At 40.7% G+C, this 21,870-nt stretch overlaps 2 protein-coding genes across 2 annotated transcripts in view; one reads left to right on the top strand and one right to left on the bottom strand.

Moving 5' to 3' along the window:
* The window catches only part of sh3gl2a (SH3 domain containing GRB2 like 2a, endophilin A1), a 38,594-nt gene extending 19,087 nt beyond the window's left edge, over window positions 1–19,507 (bottom strand). Inside the window, exon 1 of the mRNA XM_073470239.1 lies at window positions 19,336–19,507. Within this exon, the coding sequence (XP_073326340.1) occupies window positions 19,336–19,380 (45 nt within the window). The 5' untranslated portion in view covers window positions 19,381–19,507. The remainder of the gene's footprint in view (window positions 1–19,335) is intronic.
* uso1 (USO1 vesicle transport factor) overlaps window positions 1–21,870 on the top strand; it is a 412,569-nt gene that overhangs the window by 148,530 nt on the left and 242,169 nt on the right. The window lies entirely within an intron of this gene.

The raw sequence follows: 21,870 nt of genomic DNA on the forward strand, positions 1-21,870 counted from the left end.
ACACAGGAGTGTACACTTGCAAGTAAAGAAAGTAACCCGTCATCTACAGGCCATGTCTCTGCTGTTGTGCTGAAATTGCATCTATAATAAACCAGAGCTCAGTATTCATTTTCTGGACAGTCACACTCTCCCTATTCCCCTGCCAGACCTCCTATGGTTCTGCCCAGGCACCATGAGAAGGTGTGAAAGACTCAATGTGTTCAATTCTCTCTTTTAATTCCCTCTTGCAATCATTTTCTAACCACACGCTGCCTCTCTTGCTTATCTGTGAATCTCACCTCATACTAAACTTTATTTTTGTCCATCTTAAAGGTCCAGTGCGTAGAATTCAGGGGGATCTATCAGTAGAAATGGAATCTAATTTTCATAATAATGAATGATAATGAAAACATTTTATTTTTTGACACCATCGCTGCTGATGAAAATCCATCTGACGTATCAAGTGTTAATGGATGAGGTAATGTTTTAGTTTTCTTCACCTTGTGTTTAGCTCCTTCCTCACTCTCTCTCAGAGTTATAGCGACAGGCTACCAACCTGTTCCCTTGAACATTGTTGGAAACATCTGGACTGTACACAACTCAACAAAATATATTACAGAGGTCTAGTCATTTTTAGACATTCAAATGCAAAAGTCTTAGATATTTGAGCATAGGGTAAGTGAATAAAGGATAATAACATTAGGCGCCTCAGACGCTGTTCACTAGAAAGATCCTGGAGGAGGGACTGAGCTACTCGGCATATTCTGGCAATAAATGGAAACATTAAAAGATTACAAGGTTTTGCAAAAAATATCCGCTGTTAGTTTATTCAGCTTAAAGATATTCGGAGATATCTTTCAGCATTATTATTGGCTGAAGCCAAAGTCTCTCATTTTTATTCAACAACAGACAGAGAGAGGAACAATGATTTTTAGAAATGGCCCTCATGGAGAGACTCAGCACCCACTCAAAACACTCAAGACACAGCACGCGCACACACACACACACACACACACACACACACAGCTACATACAGTAAACAACACACTCCTTTCCCTCTCTTCCCCTGCACTTGATTACCACTGTGCGATTTCCATTTCAAACGCGAGTGTGTCTCTCAGAAGCGCTAATGACACAGCTTTGAGGCCTGCAGAGGACGTGACTTTTCCCAGCACATAACTAAAAAGGGAAACATGTGATATTTATGCGGCAATTTCACAGTAACATCGGTTTAATGTTTACCCATCAGTGTCGAGAGTTAAACCTGCGTGGGTGTAATGATGGTGTTGTCTAGGATAATGAGTGCTGAAAATCAGTATTGATGATAGTTATTAAAGCTCACATTCAGACTGCTGCCTGCACTGTGTGTTTGTGTATCTATAATCCATAGATTCATGATCACATCGTTTATCTTTATTATATATTATAGTCCAGCTGCCTGTCGAGCTCTAGTTCTGTACTGTAGACCCCTCTGACAGTTTAGTCGTCAAAAAGATTTAACATTAAAGCAGTTTCAACTTTAATTTGTGCCATTTTTCTCCATTCTGTTACAGTCTTCCTCATATTGTCGTTAATTCAATAATAACAATAATTATACAGACAGTGAATACAGAAAAGAAGAGATTATAATAGTCAGCGGTAAGATCAATGGACACAGCAGCCATTTTATAAATCTTCTGCTGCTTTCCTGATTCGCTACGAGAAGCCGAGCTGGTTTTCTGGTTCAGTCTCTGGGGGGAAACACTGAGGGAGGAGCAGGAAAGACGCTGCCAGGTGTCTCCCAGCAGAAAGACCCTCGCTGGTATTTCCTCCTAATCAAGTGTTTGACCTTTTACACAAGTTGCTCCGTCTCACAGACACACACACACACACACACACACACACACACACACACACACACAGGACAGAGACAATGCTCGCCTCGTGTTACGTGTGGGTCCTCCTGACGTTGAGAACTAAACAAAATCCTCTCTTAACACAAACATTAAGCTGCACTCCAAAGGTCAATATCAAAAACAATCCTCCCCGCAGAGAACATGACCATTAATCAATAAGAAGACATGTGGAACACAATCCTTTTAATCTTTAATTATAGAAGCTAAACTACAATAAATCATTTAACAAAATAATCTCAACTCAAGGCCCACTTATGAGCTTTTAATTCAAGCACATCTCGTGGCCTTCACTAGTGAGAGATCAACAGCTCTCAGGACGGCTGTGAGATGTGGTTGAAAAACTCTTAGAAAAACAATTAAGCGGACTTTGAATACAGATTAAGTAGTCAAATTACTGTTCCCAAGGTCAAATAATGAACATTTAGACTCAGAGATATGTGTGACTCACATAACAATGCGTTTTTATACATGTCATACATCATGTAAAGCTTCAGGAGGTTGACAAGATGCAGAAGGTTTCATTATCAATTTCTAAAAATTAAAGGAAAAAAATAAGAAAACAAAGGCACAAAATTACAGAACAGTTGAATGCATAAATATGAAAAGAGAAAAGAAGAGAAGTTAAGAATGTGAGACAAAAAGAAAGACCGACAATGAATATATGCATTAAATGTATCGTAATTCTCTCTTGAAAGATTTTGTCTCGTGGAGAAAAGTCAATAATTTGAATTTAAAAACCCAACTCTCGACATTATGATCGCCTGTAGCGATGTCGTAAGACCGGGCTCTACATTCCTCACAGCAGAACCGATTGGATGGCGAAAAGTTAAGGATGTAAACACCAGGGCTTTCTCTGTTTTTTAGGTAATGAGATAATAATGCAGAAAAAGATGCTTCGGGTTACTAACAACTATTAGATTCTAAGTTAAATGTTCTGTTTCCAGCACTGATGTCAGTTTAGACCATAAAGTCTGTTTTTAAACTGTAAAAATATCTGGTCTCTGTTACATAAAACAATAAAAAGAGCAGTGAGCACATCATAAAAGAGAGATGATTAGTAGGATGGAGAAAACTCCAGATCTGCATGCCTGCAGAGACACTGTGTTTGCACCACTAGTGAAAACAACACAGTTACAATCCGCCTGGAGCGACCAGACTGCACCTCAACATACCAAACACAGCACTGTCCCTGAACTCAACACATCGTCTCACATGAGCTTGACTGGAGTCGAACAAACGCTGCAGAGGATGACAGGAGATTCATTATCATTGTTGATGAAGATAAATAACTTTTACTTCTAGCTTCAACCCAAACCATCCCGCAGCGACAGCAGAATAATGATCCAGGGAGAAACAAGCAGCCGAGCCTTTACACAAAAATCAATACAGCAACAAAAAACAGATCCCTTCAGCCTCTAAATACTACCGCAGACTTTCAATCACACTGCACCAATCCCTCCCAAAATAAACAGTAATATTAAAACATCCAGAGGCTGGCATGACCTATTAAAGGAGGAGAAAATTGAAAAGCCTCAGCAGAACAACATCGTGTATATCAGATATTGACTATGTGCTATTCAACACTCATCTGATTTGATTAGATTTCCAGTCCATAAAGAAGATCACGACAGGGGACGACAAACCAGAGAGAAATACAAGGAAACCCAGAATACTGATACCAAACACTCACTGGTCCCAGATTCTCAAATCTGTAGATCTCAATCTTTTATGACAGTAAACTCATTATATTCTTAGGTTTAGGAGAACAAGTTATTTAAAGACCTTGCACACTTGAAAATCACAATGGAAATGTTTCAGTATTTTTTGATCTACACATTATAAACAAAACCATCACCAGGTTATTTAAAATCTTAAATATTTGTTAGATGCAGCTTCAAAAAAAGTCAGCAGTGAAAGCAAACTAAAAGGTTAATACAAATCTGTGAGGGATCGATAAATGGCACACTTTGTGACCTCGTCCGTCAATAATGTCTGTACATCGACGTAATAAAGTGTTTGTCAGCATGCCAGCAAACAACAAAAGACTGCTGGTGATCAACACGGACCAGTGTGTGATCTCCAGACATTCTTTTCACTGAAATGCTAAAAACTGAAAGCGTGTCCGGGAACCCTTATTTACAAAAAAAAAGTGTCTGTGTTTGTGCTCAATCTAACAAAGTAGGCTGAGGATCAATAATGCATGCATGCAGACATGTTAACACTGTAAGTGTTTTCACATGAATTCTACATTTACTGCGTGGAGGCTGAAATCTCCTTCTCCGCCATTTCATATTGAAAGCTCTGAGATGAAACAGTGTGTGGGAATTTTGCAAACTAGAGAAACTCAATAGTCGCTATTACCTCACTGGTGAGACACAAACACCTACTTCATGAGATTGTTGCAAGTAAATAAAAAAAAGACTTTTTGATTTTGCAGGGGTGTTTTTAAGTGTTTATTAATGTGCAGTACATTACTTGCCAACAATTATAACTTCTCCTATTAAGACGCATTTTATATCATTATCACTGTGTGTTACTATATAATAATTTGTCATCTGTTTATACGGTAACCTTTGGGTGCCCACAGGAGTTACAGATGACAAATACATAAACAAACAATCGAGGCTCAGGGGAAAGACCGATCACAGCAGCCTTCTTGTACTTTGGTCAAACATGGTCATTTTAGAAATGTGCTTTAAAGTTAAACTTTATTTTGTTTGATAATAAACATTTATATCTGCTTAAAACTAAATCAGCGTGTGTCCATAAATTATTTATTGAATGTTTAAGGACTGTTAATGAATAATAAATAAAGGGGACTTCAAGTTAAGTCTTGCCAAAATGATAAATATAAATACTTTGTTGGAACATCAATATAATAAATATATTATACAGTACACGTGCATGTATATTATACATGTATTTAACTTTATTTAGGTGTATTTTATGCAGACACACACACATTTATGATGAGACGAAAAACAAACAATCTTATCAATTAAATTTGAACAAGATTCCTTTTCTTCCATGATTGTCAAACTTCTATAGCTCACTTCTTCATCTAAGTGCAAACACCGGCTTACATGGCTGCAAATACACACACCTACACGCAAGTACACCAAAGACTGTCTACACCCACCTTCTAATTAAATACATATCTTTCATTTGCATTTAATTTAAAGTGCCAAATCCACAGCTCGGTCTGTGGGTGGTGTTTGTCATATTAAGTCCAAAACGGCAGAAAAAGAACTTTGTTTACCCAGAAGCCTTTAGGAGTGTAGAAGATGATGAAGAGGCTTGTTTACACAAAGCACCAGAGTGATTAAATAACTCATTACTCAACTGCACAGTAAACAACAACATTAGGGCAATTACAACACATAATAGTACAAGTTTAGTAACCATTAATATTATATGTATATAATATGATTTGGTGATTTAGACTAAATCTGAAGCTTATGTGCTTGTCTGCCTCTCCATGTGGTCACTTTAACATTTTAGAGCATTTTTTTCAGATAAAACGAATCGCAGTGATGCGCACTAACATCCCCAGAAGAAATAAACTAAAAATAAAATTCGAAAAAAAAGGGGGAGTCATGTTTTCTGACCCCGTCACATGGTACCTTTGGCAGTCTGGTCGGGCACATGCAGCACGTTTCGCAGATTACAGCTGCAGCGCTCTGAGTCACACACAGCTCCAATATGATGCAAAGTCACTGTGCTCTGATTAATCTGAGTATAATCCCTGACAAGCCATTCGGTCTCCGCTCCGCAGTTGGTGGGAGGACGCTGCGTGTGCACAGGGGGACTGAGTTTACCGTGTGTCCATCGACAAACATGGCGTCTTTTTTCTCTTTTCGGGAGGTACGCTCACACAAAAATACACCGTGTCCTCCTGAAACCTGCTGGAGACTGTAGGAGACATGGAAAATAAAGCACGTTGTGTTCCCTCCCATCCCTCATTACTGTCCCTTCATGAGCCAAATTAGGATCTAGACTGAGGACATGATGCTCCAGCTGCCTGACAGCAATGCCTCCTCTCCTCTTTTGTTCCCAACATCCTCCTCTTCTCTCCACTTCACTCCATCACTTCCTCCTCTCATCTCTTCCTGCCCTCTGATACACTTTATCCCCTCCCTCCGTCATCTTTTCTCCCACTCTGCCCAAATGTGCTTCGTAGTTCATTTCCAGCAAATGAATAAATGCATCTGCTGCAATATAAAGTATATTATGCTGCGTCATTCTATTTTGCTGCGCTCTAAGGATGGAAATGTTAGTCGGCCCACCACTATGGTCAAGACTGAAATATCTCAACAACTATTGGATGGATTATCTTGAAAGTCATTCATGGTCCTCACAGGATGAACTTTGGTGAACCACCGACCTTTCCTCTAGTTGACATTTTTGTTTTTTCATGCAATATATTTAAAAACCGTTGGATAAACTGGCATAAAATATATCAAACATATTTTAGCGAACGTTGTTGACCCTGTGGTTTTTCATCTGGTGCCATCATCGGATCAATTTAAATGATCCAATACTTCGACTTTCAACCAATAACCTCATAATTAAAGACATACCAATCAGCTTTAATGCCAGTTAATATTTAAACTGCAGTTATAACAACCAGTTCCACAAATAAATGTTCATGTCTAATGTTCAGAGTGTTCAGCTACGCTAGCTACTCTGTGAGATTGCACTTGCACAGAGTGATGCTTTGAGCTAAATGCTAACATTAGCTGGCTAACGTGCTCACAGTGACAATGTTGACAATGTTAAAATTAACTGATTAGCTGTGAAAAATATTCTACAGACCATTAGAGGAAAGTTCAGTGGATCATCAAAGTCATTAGGATTGGGTCCTCGAGCACCATAGTTACCTGTATACATTTCTTTTTTTATCACAATCCATCCAATAGAAATATTTCAGTAAAAGCTATAAATGTCAACCCTACAGTATGGTGGTGCAAGAAGAAAAGGGATCATGAAGATTCATCCTCCAGGGAACAGAAATGTCCAAAATTCCAGCCCATCTGATGGTTGTTGAGATATCGCTATCTGCATCATCCGACCGACACTGGCATCCAGGGAGCCCTGACACTAGTAAGGCTAAAAATAAATCTGATTTCCTTTTCCTCTCTAGCTCATCTTTTTTCACCAAACAAAACGTGTAATATCAAAATTTAAGATGATGATCTTTCTGCTCCCGCCATCACACAAATAAAACATGTAATTCAGCTTCATACGTGTCCAAACACGTTCTTCCTCACAACATGATTAACAGGCTGACTGACACAGGTTGTCCAAGACCTTTATTGTGACACCACTCTCCCGCTGATCATTACCTTATTCCTGCTGCCAAAAACTAAATCTGGACCTTCTTTTCCTCTTGTTTTGTTTCATGTTATTTATTTTATTATGACATGATTATATTAATGCAAAATGTTAATTTCTGTCTTAAATCTCGACTGAAAACACGAGGGGCTTGTGTGACTTAGTTCATGACCTCTGTGCGAGCATTGACCTTTAACCCTGAACAAATGCACTACAGACGATGCCTTCACAAGGTCTCTGGGGGTGTAAAAACATCTGTATCTGCAGATTACGTTGCATGACGCTTCATTATTTCAGCTATAACAAAAGCCAATAACCAACAGGGTGAATGGGTTTCAAGGAGAGTGTGCTGCGGGCTTCTGGGTTATAGATTTGGTTAATAATGAAATGACCTGAATGTCCCTGAAGTAGAAGAGTGTGTGTGTGTGTGTGTGAGTACGAAGGTGGTTTAATTTAGTCTTATCAATGTTTCCGGCTATTTCCATGCATGAGAGTAAATTGCTTTACTCCCTGCAAGAATGGCCACACATTAACTGCAGAATCATCATATAATGAGAAACCTAATGGATTTATTTTGTTATGCAATATGCAACAATTATACCCCGTATAACATTCACCAAATCCATTAATGATCAATAACTTTAAAAGCATGGGTTAAGATGAAAACGAAAACAAAGGTATCAACATCTTCTACTTCTTAATAACAGGTCCTGAGTATTTCCCTTTTCCACCCCCAAGCAATCGACAGTCTTTCCTGCAGTGGTTGAAGCACAGAATATAAAATATACCAGCCTTGAATAAAACATCAACCATGGCCTGAATACTGATGCTGAGAGAGAAGGAGAGGGAGGGAGGATGGCAGTGGGAAAGAGAAACCATGCAGTGACGAACAACAGCTCACTTTCAATTAACAAACCGAAAACCTCGAGCGACCGTCACCATCAAAGCAGAACACCATGCAACAATGTTGAAGCCGGCGAAAACATTGTTCATTCACATTCCCACTGTATGAGGACAGTTAATGAGTTTACCTCACCAGCGCCCTCATTCAAAATGTGCCCAAAGCATCTAATCACAGGACGAGCTAAGAATAGTCCTGGTGCAGACCGCGTCCGTCTGTCATTAACCTCCAGAACAAAACTGACGTCAGAACAGTGAGAGCGCCACAGACCCGTTTTCGGGCCTCTGGCCACTGCATGTGCACTCCTGTCAGAAGTGATACAATTCATTCAAAGACTCGACTGAAGTTCACCCTCTTCTGTTTGATACTCTACAGTAAATGTTTCGGATTTACTGAGACACACACAGTTACGCAGGGGCGTGCACAGAGGCTTTAAGAGGCTGTTGATCTAAGATGAAAAAAGGGCAAAGTAAGACGACTTCTGTCAGCTTCATCACCAACTGATCGCTAGGAGCTCATGTCACAAGCTATAAAGAAGCTAACGTGGCATCAGGTTGGTCTGGTTCGCATATGACACGTTCAGTAGCTTCATATTGACTGTAAACAATATCTGATCTACTGTAGCATGATTCAGCAGTCAAAACCATCATTCCGTTATCTTTACAGAACAAACTCTAATGTAATAGTTGTATCTAAGGAGTTATCTCACATGTAGCGTGCTGCCTATATGTTAGCTAGTTAGCATGTGATAGCATAATATAGGCAATATTGCAGGATGTAATGCCAACATGACAAGAATGCTCCCGTGGAGGCCTGCTTATCAGAGAGTAACAAAAGTTTTGAAGATATTGTGATTTAATTTAGTTTAACTTGAACAAATATCGGCTACTTGTATTTATGAAGCCATAACTAAAGAGCAAAAATAAAACAAATTGATTTCCTTTTTCTGTTAAATTATCGTACCGGAGGCTTAACCATGACAACAAATGGACGTAAATGTGTACTTCGACAGAACATGTATTTAAAATGAATAACATGGCTCACTGGTGCGTTCAGAACAACCCGACTTCAACGCAGCACACCAGGGAGAAAGTTGCAGCTCTGCCTCAATGTCGCTTCGAATGAGTGTTGAGCAGCGGGAGCATTTATTATAATAGCGGACACCAAACTGGTGAAAAGACCACGTGAGACCTAGGATCTGTATTTTGCTCTCGTGATCATCTCAGGAAATTAATTTAAATAAGACAAGGTAGACTAAAACCAACTACTAATGTAAGCCTCACAAAAGTGTCAAGTTATTCTACATCATGGCATTTTTAGCATTATTGATCGTACATCACATAGAGGGAAAAATGATTGTATAAATACGATAATTATTGTTTATCTGGCAGCACTGCTGGCCACATCTCATTGCAACGTGTAGCAGCAGCTCTGGAGATGATGAGTCATGTTCATGACATGCTCCTGAGTCCACGGACAAAAAGTTATTGTTGTATCGTCTCTGAAGGATTTGTGTGATGTCAGGGAGATTAATGAGAACATCTGTTAGAGGTGAGGTGATGGAGGTGACATTTTTAACTCACACTTGCCAAAAAAAAAAAACTGTCACTGCTGCTTTAATATATTGCAAAACACGTCTGAGGTTTGGTGAAAGACTTCCCTGTTTGAAAACTTCAGTTAGGGAGCAGCTTCAGAAGCTGGGATCAAATATCTGAAGACTGTTTGCACTTGTCAGTACCAGGGGGAAAGTCTCCTGATGGAGGCATATAAGAGAAAGAGGAAGGTATTTCTTTTAAGCCGGATGGAAAAAGACAAAAGTGAAGAGTACTCAGTGGGGGAAGAAACTAAATAAAGGTAAAAAGATACGGGGTACATTGCTGCAGATTCTGTACTGCTGGACTCGATCCAGTGCAGCATTGCTTTTGCTGCATTGCTGATCCAGACTGGGCCAAAACTGGACGCACTGGGTTGGCTAGCTCAAGTGCATTTAAATCTTAAGAGATCATATCGACAATGAGTCTTTGTCCTCTGACTCATGAGGAAATAATAATCATGACACATCACAGCTACACTTGCCAAGTATCCCGAGGAGGTGCGTCCATGTTGGACAATTCTGCAGCTCACGATTTTACAACCAATGCCAAGGTTCAGTGCCAACACTGGCGGTAGTGTGCGACGTATGTCATGATGCAGAATGTACAGAATGTAAAGGTCAGAGTGGGGATGGATGTTTTTTTATTAACAGTAATTATAATAATTTAAACATACTGCAGATGACATCAATAGTGCAAATTAAGTGCTGTTCTTATACTGCTTTTTTAAACTAACTCTACAACCAGGAGGCAAATATTGCAGAGTCAGATTATTAGTTAAAATAAGCTCCACCTTTACCAGCTGCATCATGGAAGTGATACGTAAATGAATGCATTAAATAACAATAATATATAGAGCACATGCTGTGTATATGCTATATTCTGAAATGGGCCATTCTGCATAACAAGTACTTTTGGTATCTTCAAGTATATTTCCTGTCTTGTGATACTTCATCTACAAACTTTTACTCTGACTCACTGAATCCTTTGACCTAGATGAATTTATAGACATCACTGCAGTAGTACTGCTTTTCATTTCCCAGGATTAGTGCTACAATGATTCATTTCATAATTGACTAATACTTTCAGTCATTTTCCAAGCAAACTGCCAAACATTTTCTGCTTTTAGCTTCTAGAAAAATGAGGATTTTTTTGTTTTTTATTTGTCAAACATTGTAGTGAACTGAATATTTTTGGGATTTAGCCGTCACATGAAGTTCTAGGGACATTTGATTGGCATTTTCTGACATTTTGTAGACAAATTGTTTAATGTATTATTGAAAGCAATTGTTAGCTGCAGGCCTAATATCAACTGAGAGAATTCAGGTTGGTAGAAATGTCTCCTAAAACCTTCAGGAGAGTGAATCCCTGCAGCTCAGCGGTTCTCCACACTTGCTCCTGTTTGACAGTCTCCTCCTCCTGCTCTTTCCTTCAGCATCTCTTGGCTGAATCCTCCCTTTATCTCTCCCTACCTGCTCAAGGCTGCTTTCTATCTACTTCTCTTTCCCCCTTTTCTTGTCCTCTCTTATCTCTCCTTCCTTGCTCCACTCTCTCCGTCCCTCCTGCCCATCTGTTATCTCCCAGCTGGATCTGTTTTACGCTGCACTGCAGTAGGAACAGTGAGGATCCAGGCTGGATGAGTCACCCACTCACAATCTGCTGCCCTAAAGCCCTGCAGGCGTCAGCCACATACAAGACCCCACTGCTGTCCACGGGCATGCACGGATGTACATGCATCCTCACGTGCACGTCTGCACATTGGATACCCTTTTCTTTTCTGAGGAAAGAAATGCCTGTACATGCACACGACGAATTTAATCTAAAATGGACCAAAAAAAAAAGTCCCTGATTCTAAATTATTTGATTTAAGCTAAAAAGAGAAGGTTTCCTGTTGATTAATCAGAAAACTACACAAAATACACTGAGGGTAAGATGTGTGTAGAACTGATTAGTATTCAGCACACACACTGGGAAACCTCGACTCAAACCAGGGCTGACTGCAAAATAAAGGATTACTGCTCCACCGTCCACTGTAAGAAATGTACCCAATTTAAAATTTGTAGCTGCTTCTTGCTTCTACAAAACCTAAAGGTAACAACCCAAAACGTGCTTACTCTAGCTTGACAGAACATGGGTCGTATAACACTTTTTAAGCTGCTCCTCAAAGGTGTCTTGGCTTCGTTTTCCAGCTAACAGCCGAAGACATTGTTAAAAAAAAAATAATGGGCGACTTTTACTACCTGAGTTTACAGTGTGATGTGTCTCTGCAATCTGCAGGTATTCTACTGCTTTCATTTAAAAAGTAGGACAGGTTGTTTCTCCGCGCTGCCAGTAAATTTCCATGCGTATTTTTGTCACACTAAACAGACTCAACATAGAAGCAATTGTACATGGTGTTCACATAAATCTGAAGATATACTGAACAAGTGTTACTTTAAGCCCTAATTCATCTCTGTGATTAGATTTAATATCATTATATAATAATTAATGGACTGTATACGGCCCATATGGTGTTGATCTGCAGCCAGGCTGATATTTCCCACCCGATACTAAAACAGCATCTGATCTTATTGTATGAAAGTCTTGTAGAAATGGATTCATTTAGACATGATCGAGAGCAACTCCTTCTTCAGTATTTAAAGGGTTAGTTCACCCAAAATGAAAATTCAGTCATTATTTATTCACTCCCATGTTGATGCAATATCGTTTTTTTCCGTCCACAAAACCTTTCTGGAACTTTACAGAAAACAACTCCCAAACAACTGAAGTACATGGGAATGTTAATCCAAATCTTCGGGAGCCCTGAGACCCCAAATTGATTTGAAAAGACGTTATTTACACCCTTTTGAAAGCTGAAAGCTTCTCTGTAGCTGCAAAGCTGAAAGTGTTATTGTGGGGCCCGTCTGAATTGGGTGCACAAGCTCGACTGTGTATCGAGGTTGTAAATGACGTCTCTTCAAATCAGATTGGGATTTTGGGGCTTCCGCAGACTTGGATTATGCTGGACGAGATGTTTGGAGCCATTTTATGTTTTTTTTTTCTCCTTGTTTTTTTACATTCTACTTCAGTATGCTTCAACACTGTTCTGCAGGGAACTTCCAGGATCGTGGACAATGCACATGGGTGAGCAGATAATGACTGAACTTCATTTTGGGGTGTACTTATTCTGTCTCTCTCAAACTCACTAACATGACCTAAAAAAGAGGAAAAAGAAGTCACTTCAGACTAAATGGATTTAAACATGAGATGCATGAGGAAGCAGCCACACTTGTGAGGAAACTTGTAAGTCTTTTTCTGACATTGACAAGATGCAAGCAGCCATTTTACTTATATATAAATACTGCAGCACAAACCCCCCAAAGACTGTTTTCTCTCTCACTCTGGCACTTTCTCAAGCTTTGTACCATCCTCTTCATCTCTCATCTTTCTCCCGCAGTTTCTATTTAATGAAAATATTTCTGTCTTCCTGCTGGCAGCACACACTCACTCACTCAATTGAGATAAACATTCTCTCAGCAGCCTTAAAATAAATAGAAAAACTGGTATTCAGACTGGGGTTTGATTAAAGCATACAGACAAGCAGGACTGTGAGGCTTCAGGAGCTGCACCATGCAGTTTTCTAAACCATTAGTCGAGGGGATACAACCGGCCTACATCCATGCATGCACACGAGTCTCTGCATGGGAACAGAGCCATCATGAAAGTAGCATCTGCTCAAACCATGACTCATTTCACTCTGAGGTGGAGTTGACTTGTGACGTAATAAGCGAGCAACCGTCATCTTTGAAAATACGGCAGAGAGAAACACTTTGAGGAGGAATATCAGGTGTAAATTTTTAGAGCAGGCTGATATTTTTCCAACTGTCTCAAGGCATTCAAAGCTATTAGAGTGTAGAACAACACTTTATAACGTAGTCCACGGTGGGAATGAGTGATGGCATGCTGAATAAATAAATAAATATTTTTAAAACTCAATTTCTTGTGAACCTTCTGGGTTTTACCCTTCATGCCCCGTGCTTCCTTTCTTTATAAAATGGCCCCCGTTATTAATGCACCACTCTGAGCCCCGATGTCCTTGGGTGAGAGAGAGAGAGCGAGAGAGAGAGATGCCTGCCATCATAGACAAGTGTGATTGTGGTTGTGTGAAATAAATTACTCAGTGATGTATGTGAGAAGGTGAAACTGAGGTTGTGTAAGTGTGCACGTGTGGGAATCTCATAAATTCCCAGTGACTTCACAGCATTCTGCCTTTTATGAGCCATTTTTCTCGGCCGAGTGCATAAAGTCCATAATGAAGAAATGCCCCCGTGCAGGAGAGTGAGGATTTTTCTTCCTCCCACAAAGCAGATGCTGAACATTTAACTTCAGACAAAGCTGCACAGCTAATTAGCAATTAGCGGCACACAGGACTCGAAGGTCAACGCAGCATTTTAGGATGTGTAATCTGTTCCAATCTGCACATCAACCAGTGTGACAGTATCACGGCTTCATTTATTTACTGAAATGTATAATCTTGTGATTTTATGTCATCTACATTGAGAGATTTTGCTGCATGTAGCAGGAAGCCTGTCATTTAATATCTTCAATATTGGATGTTTACATGATTTTGGTTTGATTGGGAATTTCGATGTGTTTTATTTATTTTTACAGGATTATCTGAACATCATGAGCATTATTGCGTGGTTATTTTATCTGTTAACTGTTGCTCAAATATTTTTCACCCAGAAAACTTTCTATATCACGAAACACTTAACATTACACTCGACCATTACAGAGGATTTTGTCTGCATCAACCACGGTGATGGTGTCCAGAGTGGTGACAATGAGAGAAGAGGCGATTATGTAAAGTAAATGCCACTGAAGTAATATTTTGACTTTTTGGAAAATAAGTGTATTCATTTAACAGTGGGACCAGCTAGCCTAGCTCTGTCTAACAGAATCCACCTACCAGCTTCTCTAAAGCTCCCTAACTAACATGGATTAAGTAACTGGTGCCAGTCGAGGAAAATGGTACAGCTAGAGGTGTCGCAATATACTGATATTGACGATAATTGCTATATTTGAAAATTAATTATTGCTATTGTGTTAATTATAAACATATGATAATATTGTGCAATTAATCCAGCGCCTCTTAAATCATTTCTGTTTCTTTCCATTCACGCTTTGTTATAGAAAATTGTGATAATGCACCTCAACACTGGTAGTCACCCACCAATAAAACAGAAAAAAAAGGGGAAGAAGACGTAATTAGCTGGCTTGCTGCTGCCATCGCAGTGTGTGGTTATTACAGCTGCACAAGAAGATGACAGATGAGAGCGACACTACCCATAGATATCATAATAATATTGTTAATGTAAATTATTTGGGCCACAATAATCTTGTATTGAAAATCTGAAATCTTGACAGCTCTAAGATTTATTACTTTAAGCTAGAGCCAGGCTGGCTGTATCCCCCTGTTTCCAGCCTTTATGCTAAGCTAAGATAAACTAAGATAACTGGCTGCTGCATATTGTCCTTACAGATATAAGAGTCGTATCAATCTTCTCGTGTAACTCACGGCAATAAAGGGAACAAGCATATTTCCCAAAAATTCAAACTATTCCTTTAATGCTGATATTATTTCTGCCAAACTCATATCTGATTCTGTTTAATCCCTGGTCCCATCCCTTAATCCATGTGACCCGCTCTTCACGTGGTGGGGTGAGGGTACTGCTCAGGTTTGGTTGGAGGATGTGTGTGTGTAAATAGCCAGATTGCTGTTAGTCTGGGCCTGGATTACAGGGCTGTGGCACGGGAACAGAGGGGTTGATGGGAGCCTTCTGCCACTGGGAGTCTGGGGAAAAAGACTGTGTGTGTGTGTGTGTGTGTGTGTGTGTTGGGGGGACGAGGAACAGACGGCAGGAGACCACAGAAAGAGCTAACTCTGTGCCTAGAGCTGACTGAATCACATTGGGAATAAAACTGAGTAATGAAGACGGCGCAGTGTAAAAAAAATCTACAAATTCAGACGTATCCGCTGCATATTTACACACCTCTTTATTCATGCACACTCAGAGCCAAATAACTGAATGCATATTTACAGATATAAATGCTCTCATGCAGCCTCGCCTCACACACAGACACAGATGAATATGAGGCTGTTGAGGAACATCTGCAGTGAGAGAGAGGGTGAGGGAGAGGGATCTGCTAATGGGTGACAATAGACTCATCACACAGAATTAACACAATCTGTGCAGCCATCTAATGCCCCGCGTGGGCTGCTGTCAACTCCCAATCTGAGCTCCTGATTAAAACTGAGAAGTGTGTTAACAGCAGAATTGTGTTTTCGTTTTATTTAATCCGTAAACATAATGAAACTCTTCCAGGTCTTGTTTCTGCAAGTGCTGCTCTTCAAGAGCGTTCCTGGCTTTAATCATATACACAACCCTCTCGACTGTCAGAGTGTCACATTAACAGAAGCATAAATGACTCATGGCAGCATAAATTTACTAAAAATACAACACTAGACTTCATTGTGTGTCACCATATCGGATTCCAGCTGTTAAATTAACTCTAAGTTATTCAGGTCCAACATGCAATCAAGAGAGTTTAATATCTGCGGACGCTGACCTTCAGGAGATACGCTATTATGAGTGTCACAATTAAATCATTATTCTCTCCCATCTCAGTGACAACAGCTCATAAAAATGAGGAATGATGCAAACTGGAAGCTGTAAAACTAAGTCCTTGTTCGTATGACTCAGCCAGGCTACAGGCCTCCTGCTGTGTGACGCCTGAAGCTGCCTGTCAGTGTCACTGTGACTCACCCGCGAGACAACGGACAACCTCCCTGAGATGTGCTGGTGCTCCCAGCTAACACCAGAAATAAAAGTCTTCCCAAAGCCGTGGAGTTGGTGGGAGGAGGCCGCGGGGACGGATCTGCTCATACCTTTGACCATCAAGATCCCATTATGGCCAGCACTGGGACAGCTTCCAAAGCTAATGATGGTTAAACGCTTCAGTCTGAGCTCTTGGGAATAAAAATAAGACACTAAAATGGCTGCGATGGGTGGAGGAATCCTCTGAGTAACCTTGAAGTGAATATCCTCCCATGCATTAGGCCTACATCTAATAATAACAAATGATTCAGCATAATGTAACAGTCAGTTGAGGTATTCTTTAATAAAACATTTACTAACGTTATGGAAAAGGAAAGAAAGGTGGTTAGGAGAGGAGGGCTGGATATCGAACTGACCGACTTGCCTAGATACTATCTAGTAACATCAATGTCTTGACATTTGATACCAAATTTCAACACCTAAGGAGTTAATCTCATCGGCGTCAGTGAGCCAATAAGCATGCAGCATGCTTGTTGTGCCAAGATCCAATAGCGCTGCTGATTGGCTGTCTTGATGCATGCAGGAAAAACACTAGGTCACACCCAGAGATGGAGCTCACCGTGTGTATGTGTCATGTAATCTTCTGTAAAATGGATTTCATAAAATTGGTATTGAAAAAGTATCATTCAGGAACCGGTATCTTATCTTTTCAACGATCCCCAGACCTAAAGGATAGACAGTGGTACAACGGCCAGAAAGCCAAGCACTGCTGATGGAGCACTGGGACTATTCACACTTCAAACTAGAATGGCACTTAGTAGAGTGTATACCTCCGCCACGACCCGACAGTCCTCTTTATCCATATCAAACTGTGCTCACTTATAGATATCAGCCACATAAATAGGCCTCAAGATCCATGCAGTTTTCCTGGATAAATTAATGAAAAATGGTGAAAAACAAAACAAAACACGCTATCTCGCAATGTTAAAGGGATAGTTCAAATCTTTTGATGTGGAGTTGTATGAGGTATTTATCCCTAGTCAGTGTATAACCTGCAGTAGATGACCGTCAGCTCTCCCCCTGTGTGGAGAAGCAGCACATCATACTGCTGTAAACCCTACCAGCAGCAAGACGTATTTTAGCCACCTAAAGAATATATATCCATTTACGTGTACGCAATGTTTTGAACATTTTTGGCTCTTTACGTTGCCGTCAAACAGTCTTTTCCATTGGCACTACATTCTGCTTGTGCGTAGGAATACAGACGTTGAGCAGTTGAGTGTATGTAGCGCCAAAGGAAAAGGCTGTTTGATGGCAACGACAAGCCCCAAAAATTGCCAGAACATATGTACACTTTAACATATATATTTTCAGGTGGGACTTATTTTCAGTGGCTAAAATTAGTCTTGCTGCTGGTTGGGTTTACAGCAGCACAATGCTCTGCTTCCTCTGCTGCTTCTCCACACAGGCGGAGAGCTGATGGTCATCTCCTGTAGGTTATACACTGATTAGAGGCTCATCATACAACCTAAACTATGGCTTTTTTCAGGTTTGTTTTTGGCCTTTTCATGGCTTTATTGACAGAACAGCTTGAAGGATGAGAGAGGGGGGGATGACATGCAGCAAAGGGCCGCAGGTCGGACTCGAGCCCTGGGCCGCTGCAGCGAGGACAACGCCTCTGTACATGGGCCACACGCTCTACCAACCGAGCTACTGGGGCGCCCATGAAATATTTTAAAGAAAAAAATAAATCATGAAATCCATCTGTTAATGGCGTCTACTCTAGGCCAAGACCCATCCTCCATCCAAGTGTTGTGGAAATCCGTTCAGCAGTTTTTGCGTAATCCTCCTGACAAACCAACAAACGGACACCAGGAACCATATCACCATCAAAAGTGAGGTGACTCCCAGCACCCAGACCACACCCGTGACTGGAGACACAGATAAACACAACTGAACCCTTTAACTATGTAAAAACCAATTCTCAAATGGTAAGACGGACTAAAATACCCAAAAAATAAGATAAACCAAAGTGTCCAGGATGGTCTCAGACGCACAGAGAGAGTCTCCACACCTGCCCTCCATGAGCCGATCTCACCTGATTGGCTCCCACTATGAGCATGGATCCTACAGTCTCTGTGCTACAAATATGACAGTGAACACATCCTTTAATTCATCGCTGCTGGTTTCCCTGCAATAGGCGATAAATGCGTTTAGAGGGCGCCGAGGTCATGGCGTGCCGCTGCTGACAGGAGCGGATTTCCGCCGAGGCGCACTTAACGATTGCGTAACATCTTGCGCGTCGGAGTTCCCACTGAAGGAAACCACTGATTTAACACCCTCCTTCATCCAGGGGCGAACAAGCAGCCGCATTACGAGTGTGTGATCGGCTGCCATGAGCTGCAGCTCTGGAGGTTTCTCTGCGCGGAATGTCATCTGAAGGGTACTGAGAGGAACTGACGTCCCCCCGGCATCACCACCACCACCATCATCATCCCCGCTGTCGTGTAACAGCGAATAATAATCGACGTGAATCACAAACAAACCAAATTACAACACGAGGCTGCAGCGTAAAACACGAGTAATAAATTATTCTGTTGGTGCAATGCTGCAGTCTTTTCAGTGGAGTACGTTTCAGCACCAGGACAGCAGCGAGGAAGAGACTCGGAGGTTAACAGATGGAGCTCAACTACAATATGAGCGTGCGTAAGGGGATGATTTTAAAACAGCAACACGCGTAAAAAAAAGGTGAATCTCTACCATCCAAACGTGTAGATCTGGTGTGATCTGGTACTCAGGACGTCGAGTCCTCTTACCTGAGTGGCTTTGTGGAATTGCTTCTTCAGCCCCGCTACAGACATGGTCGCTACACGGTGGATCTAAACTGAGGATGTGAACTGGTGCTGCTGGGTGTGAGAGGAGGAAAATCTCGGTCCTAACGTGTTTCTGGTGGTGATCTTGCAGCCGTCGCTAAGTCCTGTCTACGCTGGTCTTCACCGGAGGGATCTCCTGTGAGAAAAAAAAAGGGGCTGATTAAAGTCCCGATCAGGCTATTGGATGTCAGAGCCACATGTCTAAAACGGCGCTGACGTCGGAGCCAGCTCCTTTTTTAAAGCGTCCGCCTACTCACAGAGGCCGGGCCGGCGCGCTAAAAGAGGCTGCTGAGGTATTTTCTAATCTAAGCTCGTTTAGGGACAAGGACGAGCTGGGAGAAGAAGACGGAGACTTTTAGTGTTAATCTGACATTAGGGTGAGATGATGCAGAGAAAATGAGAAGATTTACTTCCTAGAAAGAAAGACTGCAAAACAGACAGGTGTAGGAGCCTGTACAACCAGTGTACGTGCCTTCCCTTCTAATAAGACTCAATACTTCTCCAGCACCATGGACAGCACCCATCAACAGACGTCCCACTGCGCCCAGACTGACTTACTAACTCACTTCCCTCCTGTTTTCATCAGTGAAATTGACTCTACTTGGCAACAATAGAATAATAGATGAACACAAAGTGGGTCCAGATGCACAAAATGCTGATTTATACACAACAGGGGTGAATACAAGGAAAAGCAAAATGTCATGAAAATGTGCAGATAAACAAACTTTTGTGTAAACAGAAATATAAAATTAAATGGAGGATTTAATTGACTGTATTTTTTCAGTCCTTGTGCTCTTCACATAAATGAATAAGATAACATAGTTTTAATGTTGCTACACTGGATTTATGTCGAGATTGCAAGTTGTATTCTTTCCCCCCATTTATTTGATATTTTTGCTGGTTCAAGCAGGCTACCTAATGCTTACCTTTTGATTTTTGTACTTTATAGGACTTTTGAGGGACACTGAGAAGAAGCTTGTGCAAAATTACCTGCCGACATATACTGTAGATACTTTAAGTCATGGGTAACCACCAATTGTACGCAGTAAAGTGTGTTTACAGGTATTGGAGAGTACTAATGCATGTGGGAGAAAAGTAGTGTAAAGCCTTTTGTGGCTCCAGAGGAAGCTGCATGTAATCTGATAGATTCCTTCCAGTGATGTCACTCAGATGCTAAACTGCATTGTGGGTAACGGCAGGTTTTGAAACGCAATCCACTGGTCCAGCAATGCCCTCTTAAACAATGTTGGACTCATTATGGACAGTTTTATAGAAGATTTCTTTTTAATGTAGTTCTTATTCCTTTTCAAAACCTGGTGCCTACAGTACCCACAATGCAATTTAGCCACTGAGTGACATCACTGGAGGCAGTTCCTCAGATTACATGATTAGATTACTCCCTCTGGAGCCACATAAGGCTTTATACTACTTTTTTCACATTTGCACTTGTCGTCCCAAAGACCTATACACTTTAATATTCAAAATTGGTTGAGTTACCCTTTATCTGATCTGAATACTTCCTGTAAAATCAGATAACACCTACTGGTGTGAAACAAAAAGCAGGTTTGGCACGATATTGGGTGTCAAGGCCAGACATAAAACACGAGTGTGGCCACATTCATTCATAGATAGTACTGGATGCAGGAGACTTTTAGCTGATTTATTCGTCCACTTTTCAGCTACTCAGACCATTTATTTACTTACGGTTTATCTGGTAGGGACAGATACATCAGACAAACTGAAACAGCTGTCTAATGCAAGTATCAGTGTTTATAGCAGATGCTAATTTGCAACACCTCTTCCAAAAAGGGCTTTTCTGAAAATAAGAAAGTGATAACAAATTGACCAAACTCAATCTGGTCATAATAATATACAGTATTATTTAGCTGATATGATTAGGCCTAAACACCTGCAGAGTAAAGTCTGTGAATTAAAGCTAAGAAGTCACCTGCACGCATTCGTCAGCTCAGCGACAGCCCCACGCCACCAGATGGCAGGTCGATAGTTGGAGGACTACTCGGGCAGACAGTCAGAGACGCATCCCATATGGCCACTGATGCAGCCCTGGAATGAGACTCGCAGTCACGATCACCAGATAGGCTAACAAATCTTTAATGTGGTCATATCTGCGACTGTGAAGTGTCAAATTAAGCAAACTGAGGCTGTGTGTGTTCAAAGAAGCTCCCATGTAGGAAATGAACTGTAAACATTCAATGAGTCATGCAACATTTAGGAAATAGTGGAACGTTATCTTTTAATGTTTCCTTTCCTAAATATTATAAAGGCCTTTAAATAAACCTATTTATTTTTGAGCATGAGAAGTAATTTCAAGTTGGTGAAATGCAAACACAATATATGAAACACATCACCAAAATAACCAAAAAGTAAAGTTATGTGCTAAGATGTAAGACGATGCTGTTTGACCATTTGACAGTATGCGTAATGAATGTCTCTGTTGCATGTCAGCTGCAGATTAGA

Source organism: Pagrus major, chromosome 1 (assembly GCF_040436345.1).
Source record: "Pagrus major chromosome 1, Pma_NU_1.0".
Classification (NCBI taxonomy): domain Eukaryota; kingdom Metazoa; phylum Chordata; class Actinopteri; order Spariformes; family Sparidae; genus Pagrus; species Pagrus major.